The sequence below is a fragment of the Silene latifolia genome, chromosome 1 (assembly GCF_048544455.1).
Source record: "Silene latifolia isolate original U9 population chromosome 1, ASM4854445v1, whole genome shotgun sequence".
Taxonomy (NCBI): Eukaryota; Viridiplantae; Streptophyta; class Magnoliopsida; order Caryophyllales; family Caryophyllaceae; genus Silene; species Silene latifolia.
This window is the reverse complement of record NC_133526.1, coordinates 192,508,142-192,519,816: the sequence shown is the minus strand read 5'-3', so window position 1 is coordinate 192,519,816 and position 11,675 is coordinate 192,508,142. Positions and strand designations below refer to the sequence as shown.

At 36.1% G+C, this 11,675-nt stretch overlaps 1 protein-coding gene across 1 annotated transcript; it reads right to left on the bottom strand.

Annotated features, from left to right (window-relative positions):
- Nucleotides 1–6,847: 6,847 nt before the first annotated feature.
- On the bottom strand, nucleotides 6,848–11,459 carry LOC141614461 (N-carbamoylputrescine amidase). Its single transcript, XM_074433207.1, has 9 exons — nucleotides 11,197–11,459; nucleotides 9,885–9,933; nucleotides 9,667–9,758; nucleotides 9,120–9,271; nucleotides 8,985–9,031; nucleotides 8,728–8,761; nucleotides 8,204–8,370; nucleotides 7,388–7,484; nucleotides 6,848–7,249 (listed from the first exon to the last, which is right to left on the bottom strand). Exons 1-9 carry the CDS (start codon nucleotides 11,277–11,279, stop codon nucleotides 7,080–7,082), a joined length of 891 nt encoding a protein of 296 aa, XP_074289308.1. The 5' UTR covers nucleotides 11,280–11,459; the 3' UTR covers nucleotides 6,848–7,079.
- Nucleotides 11,460–11,675: the final 216 nt, after the last annotated feature.

The window sequence follows — 11,675 nt, the reverse complement described above, 5'->3', positions numbered from 1 at the left end:
TTAAAATGAATGTGTAGGTATCATGCTCATGTAGTCATGTCTGAGTATTGAGTGTCGTGCTTAGGTTGGGATGGTCGCAATAAAGCTATGTTAAGACCAAACCGGGCCTCGACTGTTTGCTCCGGTTGTTGCTTACAGATATGTATTCTGCACATTTTATGTGGATAAATTTCGCACATTCTTCTTTGTTCTTGGTGGTTCAAGTGGAGTGTAAGGCCCCGTTCTTCTGGGGTTCATTTTCATCCATCTTCACCCGTTACTTGCTGTGCCCGATTTATATCTTCTCATTTGGTTTTACAGTCTCTAGACGGTAATTTAAAAATAATTTAGTCTGTATATATTATGAAGTTTTTATTTAAAAATAAATTTGGTTGTATATATTGTGACCCATATGAGTGGAATATATCATATATCAATAATAACCTATTACACTGTATATGTGCAAGGCGGACTTAGGGCCTGTTATTTCTAGCTTATTTTATCTCATTTCAGATTAGCTCAGATCATTTCAGATTCATTTCAGCTCATCTTTTTACAAATTAACTCTTAATTTAGCTTATTCAGTTCAGTTTATTTTAGCTTAGGTTTATTCAGTTCAATTTAACTCTTATCAGTCAAAGCGACACGGAAAGAATAGAGTGGCGTCTAGAGATGAATTGATGACCAAATGGCAGGGAGACGTAAATGGATGTTGAAGTACTTTAGTGACCAATCAAGTTACCATGTTTGGATTCATATGGCTAATGATTTGGCTAATGATAACTTACTAACGATTTATATAGGATTGGCCGTTAACATCACACACGTTATTTGAATCTATATTTGTCAATTCAAAAACATGGAGCTGGAAGTAATCTAGTTGGAACAATTGTCAACATATTATTGGACAAATAATTGACATAAAATAAATCATAAAAAACATTTTTTTTTTTTAATTAAGGTTGCTTGCTATCAACCTTCTCCTTCCAATAGACCGGGTAAAACTGACTGTCCTGAATAACCCTGCCTGAATAACCCAACCCGAATCTAAACCGAACCCAAATCAAACTCGAAAATCGAATTGACCGAAATTATTCAAGCCGGCCTGAATGTTTATTATCTAAAACGGAAAAACCCACCCGAAATGACGCGAATCCGAGGTGACCCAACCCGAATTCTAACAAACCCGAACAAACTGAACCCGTCCCGATTGACCTGTTTGTCTGGTCTACTTCCAACCTTCTTCCTTTATCCTCTCATAATCGGTTAGACTAATATATATCGTGTGGGGTCGGAAGACAAGTGGATCAAGCAAAATAACGATATTTTAATCAGTTGTGACTTGTGAGAGAGAAGGTAGAAAGAAGGTTGAGAAGAAAAGGTCGTCTAGGTAGATAGTAATTTTCTTTTTTATTTGTCGATTTTCTTTTCATCTACTTTTCGGAGGTTAAAGTCTACGAGCTCTGACTATAAATATGTTGAGAAAAAAAAATTATAAAATTATAAAATTAAAACATTTACATTTACTTTCAAAAAAATCCTTTATTAAAACTATTTAAGATTAATACATAAATGTCGAAGGAGGGCGGATTCTATGTCTCATTTTGTGTCTCATCTCGTGTCCCACTATATTCTCCTTGTAACACATCCTTAATTTAAGAGAAATCGTTATTAATTTTATTATGTGAATGATGTATGTCACAACATAAGAGCAATGGGATATAAGATGACACACAATAGTAAAACAGATGATCTCAACTTAAAAAATACTCTCTCCGTACCGGTCAATTGTTGTCCTTTGGTTTTGGGACAAAGACCAAGGAAAGAGTAAGTCAATTACTAAATGACAAATGGATCAAATTGAGTGTCAATGATCAAATTGTTCATCAAGTTCATTTTTAAAAAAGAAATGACAACAATTGATTAAGACACCACAAAATGAAATAGGACAATAAATAACCAAGTACTCGTTTTGAAAACCGTAACAAAATAAATGAAAAAATAAAATAAACAAAATGGATGGAGTAGTTATTAGGTGTGCACCATCCTTTTACCTGCAAAATTGTGAGCCCATGCACAACTATGCAAGTGATGCAACTACCAAAGAAGATGTCTTCACATAATTTCCTCCACAAAAAGTCCATTTCCCACCTCCTTCCTAGATTAAGGGTTTGCTCATCCCCAAGTTTTTAGCCACACAAAAGGTCTGTCCTAACTCCTAAGACTGTCTTACGATAACATATTATATAGCCGTCTTTACTGGGACAATTATGTAAAATAACAAATGGCGTTTCAATAATCGTTTAAAGAAAACCGCATCACTACCCCTTTATATATTTTCTATTTTATTCATCAATTTATTTGCTTTTTTGAAAACCAATTTTAAACTCGATGAGCTTTGAATCAAGATCATGAATACTTCCGCTTAGAATTTCTGACATTTATAAATATAAAGTAGTCTTTTACGGCTTAAGAATAGCCATACCCTGAAAATCAATTTTAAAGTTGACGGATTTTGAACCAAGATCGAGAATACTTTCGCTCAGAACGTCTGATATTTACTAAGTAGTCTTTTGGGTATTGAGAATAGCCATACCCTAACAAAAAAAAAAAAAAAAAAAAAAAAAACCTTAAATTTTCTCCTTATTAGTAGCTCACCTTTCTCTTCATATATAAGAAGTGATTAACCTTCCTATATATTCACATAAATCCCGTGAATTACTCTCTATCTGTCCTCTATTTTTTGGCACTTTTAACAACCAATTCCCTCCAAATTAAGCAAACATAAATAAAAAAAATTCACAAAATTTTTAAAAAAAATAAAAAAAAAAATTATTAGGAATGTCAGCCTGTGAAAGCAGTTTAAGGCATATTTTTGATAACATAATTACACAGAATTCTCCAACATCTTCTTGGAAACAAATTACTGCCCTTAATCCACCCATTGATCATTCATTTGGTGATATATTTGGTGAACAACATTTCGACGAAAAGCGCAACCCCATATCGTCATCATCTTCTTGTTCTTCGCCTTTATCGAATAATTCAGAAGATAATAAATGGGTACAGCATAAGAGAAATGACAGTTTTTCGTCTCTGAATTCCGAAAGCCTGCAAATTTGTACTGAAGGCCTTGGTTCTGAGAGTCTTGATGATACTGAGGATTTGAAGATTGATTCTTCATGTCCCTGGCATAATAATCATAATAATAATAAAAACGACGAGAATTATCAGTATAGGAACAATAACAGTAGTTATAAGATGGAGGAGAAAATGCCAGTAAGAGGGTATTCAGGTTATGAGTACAGGAAAGGGAAGACTAATGGAAAAACATTTCCTCCACCAATTTCATGCATTGGGAGGACGGGAAAGCCGCGGGTTTGCTTTCAGTCGTTTAGAGAAGATGGACGATTTGTGTTGAAGGAGATGAAGATTCCGAGACATGAAAGCCTGCATGCTAGTAGGGAAGATGGGCGTCTTCGTCTTTGTTTTGTTCAGCCGTCTGATCAAGATGAGGATGATGAAGATTATGGTGGTGAGGAGGAGGATGAGGAGGAGGCGGAAAATGTTGATGGAGGAGAAGAGAAGGGAGGAAGGAAGGAGGAAAATGAGGTTAGGGATGACGTCGAAAGAGGTCATCCTTGATGCAGAGGTAATTCAGCTGTCAACAGCAAAAAAAATTCATTTTACAATTAAACAAAGGTTGCAATTTTCGAGTCTAAGGTTGCATACATCCGACCCTCATATCCAATGTGGCAAGGGAGAATGTTGTTGCTGTAACATTTTTTGTATTTTCCGAGGTAAAAGTTAAAGAGAAGTAGAAAACTTCCAAATAAGATACTCCCTCTTAGTCTGATTGTCGGTTCCTGTTTCCTTTTCCATACTAGTCGGGTGTTGGTTCCCCTTTCCTTTTTTGGTAAGTTTTGTGAGGTTCAAATTCAATTCCATGTGGCGTAGGGTGTTTTGTGTGGTCCAAATTCATTTCCTTAATTATGATACCCAAAAGAAAGGGAACCAACAATCAGACTAGGAGGGAGTACTCTTTTAGGTTTGTTTCAGCAACAAAATTGTCAAATCTCAAGAGAAAGGAAAGTAAAGATTCAAAACACAGTATACGGTTTCTGTGGTAAAATACAAGTTACCAGCATATTCAGAAGGCAATATAAACACCAGCAGCGACACTAATTCACGACTGAGTTACCAACGTTTTGATTTTTCCGCAACTGCATTCAGAGGTAATATTGACTGCATTTGGCGAGATTAAGCCTTGGTAACCGATACCGCAGATCCTCAAATCTTCCGAAGATAGCAGCTATTGGTTTATACTAGACTTACCAAAGTAGCATTTCTGATTTCTGTCAGAAAAGTCTATTTCCAATCAACTGCAGAGTTACAGTTTTCAGGTTTTGCATGTTTTACTGTATCTTAATTGGTTGTCAGATGTTACTATCTATTACATGTGATGCAACTATGATGCTGATGGGTTCCAGAACCCAAATACCGTGTCAGTTAGTCTCTCTTAAGACGGGCATATCCATCTTCAGATTAAAACGGGCCAAATAGCACCTCATTTCGAATAGATGGAACAAACTCTTTGCTTCTGCAGTTCAGCTTCTTCTATTCTATTTAACCCGTTTTAAGTTTAAGACTAATATGTCCATGTTTGATGCAAGCTCATCAGAATAATTAAGAATAGAATAATTCTGCCTTGAATGATAAATGAGGAACAGTTCATATTATTCTCCTAAATACTCGTGTCCTATAAGTAGCAGTGTAAGTACAGTTGCCAGTACTCTGCTGAAGTCACTGCTACATATAACAAACTTCTGCAATTTCACATGACAGTAACATGATGCTCATGCAAAACTGTTCCTTATAGAATTTAGAAAAAAAGTTAGAATTTGTACAAAGATTTTGTTATCCGTACAAGTTATAAAGTCAACATCTATTCACATTAACAGCCTCGAAAAAAAAGCCTTATTCTCGAAATAAGGCGAGTTGGCTGACATGAATCATCATCGTATGGAACACTTAATACAAGGAAAAGCATTATTCTCGAAATAAGGCGAGTTTTGGTAAGCCAGAGGATAACAGATAATTGATAACAAGACATTAAGACTGATCTTGAGGGAGCGGGGTAAAGTCGTAAGGACAGTCTGTGGTGTTTCGATGATTTAAAGCTGACGACAACTTGCAAACATACCAGCACCAGTGTATGTCTAGTTGTCTAACCAATCTTACAGACAATTGAGGGTGGAATGTCATGCAGTGAACACTTTCTAGTGCCTAAATCATGGGTGGAGCCTTGAATAAAGGTTTCACAGTGGATAGTAAAAGTCGATAACATCATCACAGTGAGAGGTAAATGGAACAGTAGTACAGATTGACAGAGAATACCACAGAAGCATCAATTGGAGAAGAAAAAACCCATTGAATGGAAAACGGAAATCTCCCTCGTTTATGATTACTTAACGTCATGTTCTTTTGTACTGAAATTATTACACTTAAACGAAATCTTTCAATTAAAATACCTTGAAAATCAACCGAATCTAACTGAACTATGAGAAAACAAGACTGTACACTGTAACATTTAGTTGATGTGTTAAACCATTTTAAAATTTTCAAAATTTGTTATGCAATTACAAAGAAACGTGGCCACGAAGTTAAAGTCGGAAGGAAAACAAACGTAAAGTAATGGTTATCCCGCCAAAAGATCGGTTTGACCAGACACAAGTCGGAGAATATAAAATAGTTTTTTTTTTTAATTATAGCGAAAACTTGACTTGAACGTCATAAGGGTGGAATAAGAGGCGAACAATAAGCCGCAGTCATTTATTAGCATTCATGAGAGAAAAAGGGTGATATCACTTGGCACCTTGAAGAAGGAAAAATCCTTGACCCACATACATCATGGTTTGATTCTTTATGGGGGAAAATTATTGAAGTGAAGAAAAATGATTCTTCATGATATGCTTCATGCAAAGAAAGATTTTTGGGGATGATCAGATAACGTATGCCATCCCTTCAAAAACGGCTGGACTAATAATAATCATGGTTGCCACGGAATATGATGCAAGCGAGCTATGACAAACACGTAACAATACCACAAAAACTTATATGAGACCGTTCTACATTTAAAACCAATTAATTGTCCATACGACTGTACGAGTATACGACAGCGGTTTACTGTCAAAGGTTGGAATCAATCATTGGGGGGGTTTTACACATTTCTAAAGATACTCATCAGAACATCAACATGACATACAGGACAATCGTGTGTGTGTGTCTGTAGATAGAGCAAAAGTCTGCTATATTAAAGCACTTTAGCAACTGTCTATCTGAAACAGTCAGAAATCCAGCATGAGTGTCAGAGTATGGTGTGCAAATGTGCAAATGTGCAATTCTAGGCAATCTGCTAGAATTTGCTTCACAATGTTCAGTAGAAAGGTGATCCTAGTGAGCGAATTTCACACCGAACATGAATTACCAATCTACCATGTCAATCGAACAAGAGTGTACAAAATAGTTTGGACTCGTGAATTCTAAATGAGACTCAGCTCCTAACAACAGTTGTTACTAGCTTAGTCGGTAAGGTTATTGAGGGATAGTACTCAGGAGTCATGAGTTGGGTTCACAAGCAGCAAGCATCAGAAATTATGCTTTTGCTCCTTTGACACGCAAAACAAAACCCGACTTCCAGCAAAAATTAATGCACCAGTGAAATGAGCAAATTGTTAATGTCACAGTTGGACACAGTTATAATTGTGACCATATGGCTAATTTACAGACGAACAGTCTTCAATTTTCCTGAAAACTTGTCTCCAACCAAAAATGACGCGGGATAAAAAAAAACCACCACAATAACAAGTGAACAAAGGCAATAGCTCAATCATAATATTTCAAGCACAACTACCATGTTCAAAAAGAATAAAACACTTGAGGAAAATGGATAACATAAGAAATAATCCAAAACAGATATTTGATGATCCAAAACCAAAGGGAAAATTTTCTCAACCTCAGGTTGTGTTTTGGAAGTCCTGAATTTATAGGTAGGACATGATGCATATGATTAAATTATTATTTTTTTAGAAAATCAGGAATTAAGCATTGCGACCATCCAGGGTAAGGAGCACCTTGTATAACTCAGGACGGCGATCACGAAACACGCCCCAGCTGCATCTCTGGTATTTTATTTTATCCAAGTCAAATTGAGCGACAAGCACCGCTTCCTCTTTATCGTCAGCAGAAGCAACAATTTCTCCAGTGGGACCTACAGATAATAAATTTGAGTACGAATACACAAAAAAATTAGTACGTAACTAAGTAATGAAAAGCAAGTCAATATTTTAAAAATACTGTATGAAAGAAGTAGAGCTGCATCCAGGAGCTTCAAGAAATTATGTCATACCTGCTATGAACGAGTTTCCGTAGAATGTGATCTCACTAGGCCCGTGTTCAGTCTCAATTGTTTCCTTTCCAATGCGATTAGATGCCACTAATGGTACCTGAGGTCATCCAAATGTAAGTAGTAAGCATTAATAAATACTCTGGCTTTGGATAGACAACTGACAGCAGCATCACTGCATTCTCACAGAAAATCCCCTATAGACTAAATGAATAACACATCTGTGTTATTCCCGCTCCAGTTTCCCGCTCATCTTTCCCCCCATACGGAATATTCCCTTCTAGAATATTCCCTTCTAATACTATATTGTAGTCAAAATATTTTAGTCAACCCATATATGGAATACTTCTACTACAATATTCTACACAATCAATAATAATATTGTCGTCAATCACTATGCCTCCATATATGGAATATTTCTTATGGTTACGTTTTATATATAAAAGTACAATTACATTAAATTAAATTCATATTCAATTTATTAAAATAATATTAATACACTAAATCTCTAGAATTAAAATTTATAAAATTACCGTGTTGTAGCACGGGTTTCTATACTAGTATCTACAACCAATCAATTAATAAATGAGCCAATAATATCACTTGACAGATTTTATTCACCTGAATTAGAACTAAGAATAATGTGAAGTTATCACAAAGAGACTATTAGTCTATTACAAATGCGTGTGTCATAAACGAGAGGGACCAGACCCATGGATTTTACCAACATAGCCCACAACTACGTGAGCAAGATGACATGAATCGACGTGATATGAGTGCAGAGTTAAGAAAAAAGACACCGTGCATCCGTCAACATACCACATTAGCACCTGCATGACCCTGCATCACTCGCTTCCAGTGATCACGAGAGTCAAGTCCTTGATCTTGAGGTTCTGAGCCAATTGCCGTAGGGTAAAACAATATTTCTGCACCTTGAAGTACCATTGCTCGAGCTGCTTCAGGAAACCATTGATCCCAACAGATTCCTGATCCATTTAAAGCAGTTAATTACTGAAAGAACTTTGTAAAAGCCTGGTACCACAAAGATATGCAGCAGCTGCAGTAGTCAAAATTCAAGCATGCAGAAGAAAAACCAGCATTTGAGATCACCATGAAGGATAAAAGAAAATTGAACTCCCGCCATCCCATTTGTATTGTCCCTTTTGACTTTGATGGTCAATTTGACCTATATTTTTGAGCGGTTAATGGTCAAAGTTGACCATGAACGTCAAAATGGAACAATATAAATGGATGCAAGATGAAGCCCCCTGAGAATGAGCTGGCTCGACTACTCGAGCTATGGTAGTATACAGGAACATTAATTAAATGAATCTGAAACTTACCAACTCCAATCTTGGCAAACTTAGTTTGAAAAGCCTGTCACGCAAATTTCAAACAGATTTGTCAGTTACATTTGCAAACATTGATCCTGTGCAAGCCCTGAGCTGTTGCACCATCAACTTCAGAAGAATAAGAAAAGCAAGAGAACTGAAGCACGAGAAACACTTAGACAATTTCCAATGTCCTAGAACTTGAAGCAGGAAGCACTTCAACCGTTCCATATGTCCTAGAAATTGAAGCAGCAAGACTAAGTTCTTACCTTGAAGCCAGTATCACCAGGACTGAAATAAAACTTCTCCTCATAACCTGGGGAAAGAAGGATGCCATAAATTGAACTGAATGTAAAACATAAAGAGGGTACAAAAGAAGAGAAAAATTTGCTTATTTTAATTACCTGGTCCATCTGGTATATGAGACTTGCGATAAAGTCCAAGATCGGTACCGTCAGCATCAATAATCGCTACAGAATTGTAGCGAGCATTATTTGCCTCTTCAAAGAAGCTAACTGGTATCACTACCCCCAGCTCTTTCGCTAGTTTCTGCATCCTGTCAAAATCCACAAGCGTGCATCTTACAACTCAACTAACAAGTTTATGTTACACGATGCCTCTAAGACACTGTTGACATTTATATACCCCTTCAGATTTCTAAAGCTTTCTAAGATACGAAATAAGGAGCTCTGGGGAAGTGATTTGATTCCTTTTTGTTCGCTAACAAATCTTTTACATCACTCCGTAGCTTGCACAGTTACAACGCAATAAATCAAATATTACAGGTTATACGGCCCAAATGGCATAGAAATTAGTATTTACTTTCAATTCTCTTGCAAAGTTTCCACACAAGACATTCTAGAATCTTCCTCACATACATGCAACTGTGTTAAGAAAAAAGTAATCGCTCACATATATTCTAGCACATTATAAGATAGGTAAGGAGTTTACTTCGTAATCGTTGGATTGGCCTTGTACGGTTTGGCTCGATGAAAGAATTCCTCCTTCTGGGCTTGACAAAAGTAATACCCTTCAAAGAGTTCCTGAAATACAAAAGCAAGACTTATAAGTGATACCATACTGCAGTACGCATCAGATATTTCAGAAGTAACAACATGCAGAAATCATGAAGTTGGAACAAATGTTGTCACAAGCTCAAACTCACACACCTGTATGAGGATGATGTTTGCACCCTTCGCATGTGCAGCTCTCACAAGCCTGTCAAATTTGACATCAAGGCATCCAGTCAACAGATAGAAATCTATAAGAATGGATTGACCCTGGAGTTCTCGTGAACCGAACACCAGCCAAAAGAGTGTTTACAGTTCTCATTGAATCTACCACTGAACTAATGCAGAATAATACATATGGAGTACATTCATTCAAAGTATGTGTACTTCAAGTGACATTCAGTAGCAGCTGGATATCAATGCTTTCAGTTCATATATAAGCTTTATTGAAAGTAAAACTGCAAAATGATGGCTAAGGTGGTTCAAGCTTGCTCATTAAGAAGTATCCGAAGTACCTGACACAGGTGTACCGTGCATGTCCAAGTGAAGGACAAGGCTATTTCTATGGGGAAAGATGCAGATTTTGGCTTAAAATGAGTGAGGTGTCAAGGTGTCATACTCATGTCTGAGCATCAAGTGTCACACACGGGTATGCCTGAATTTTACGTTTTGTAGTTCAACTACTTCCTCCAACTCGAATCAAGCTTCATACTTTCCAATTTTGGGACAACCTACTTGCATGCAAAATTGCCAACTTATCCCGATACACCAAATTGCTAAACAGTACTTCATCCGTTCGTTTCATTTCCATACCATACGCTTGTTTAGATATACAAGGAGTATTTTAATCAAACTTATGGAAATGAAATGAACGGAGGAAGTAGATAACTACGTCCTCTTAATCTTGATTTCGTGTTGCCAGCAAACAAAAGCTCGAGAAACGAAGCACGATCAAACATCATTTATGAGCTAAACAAACAATCAAACATGAATGTAATTTGTCAAGGCTCAATTACCAAATATACATACAGCCAGTTTCAACATTTTCTCAACTCAGTTGGAACCAGAATTAATACTTTAGTGTCGAAAAAATTGAGTGAGGTAACTAGAAATACAATAAGGTAAATTAGAAAATAAAATAAAAATCGAAAATTTTAACTAAAACTTGCGAATTTTTCAACTTTTCATTTTTTAGGTTCCCCCTCGTTCCGCTGCTATCTCAACTCCCTCCGTCTCATTCATTTGTTTCAGTTTATACTTTATGACGAATATTTTAATCAAAAATAAACAAATGATTGGGAATGAGTACTTTACTCCGTATTAATTTCAGCAAATTGAGCGACCTATAATCGCTATTATTCAATAGGTTCTTTACATTTGATTAAAATACTCCGTAACAAAAAACCGTAAAGAATCTATTGAACGAGAGGGAGTTCGAAAAAAAGTAGAATTGATAAATTGAAAAAGAAACCTTTCAGCGGTGGAAACGTTAGAAACGATGTCGTCTGAGCAAGCGAATTGGAGAGCAGCTACTGTTACTTTCCTATCCGCCATTTTTGGGTCGATTTTTCTCTCCCGAGTTAAGCACTGAGTTAACTCGTCGGAAAATGGGAGAGGAAGCAGGGGCTTTTATACCGTATCGCTCACTGGAGAGTATATATTCCTCTTCTATTATGATGAGAATATATTCTTGTATTCCTTGGAAAAAAGAAAAAGTGATTATTATCTGCATTCTCTATGATGATGCAATAATTTTGTATTATCACCTTTTTTTTAAAGTAATTATTAAAAAAAAAAGTAATTATTTAATATTTGTTTCCGTAATTGTGGAACATTCTCAATTCCCTATGATAAATAATTTAATTGTAAGACTGTCTTATAAGAGGCGTTCTTATTGTACAATTTTTTTTCATTTTGGTACAATGTCCTGATGTCCTATGAATTTAGCCG

Coding starts and splice junctions, on each gene's coding strand:
- LOC141614461 (XM_074433207.1), bottom strand. CDS start 11,279: ATGGCGGATAGGAAAGTAACAGTAGCTGCTCTCCAATTCGCTTGCTCA. Junction 8,762..8,984: donor CTGGTGATACTGGCTTCAAG/GTAAGAACTTAG, acceptor TTTGCGTGACAG/GCTTTTCAAACTAAGTTTGC. Junction 7,485..8,203: donor GTCATGCAGGTGCTAATGTG/GTATGTTGACGG, acceptor GGATGACCTCAG/GTACCATTAGTGGCATCTAA.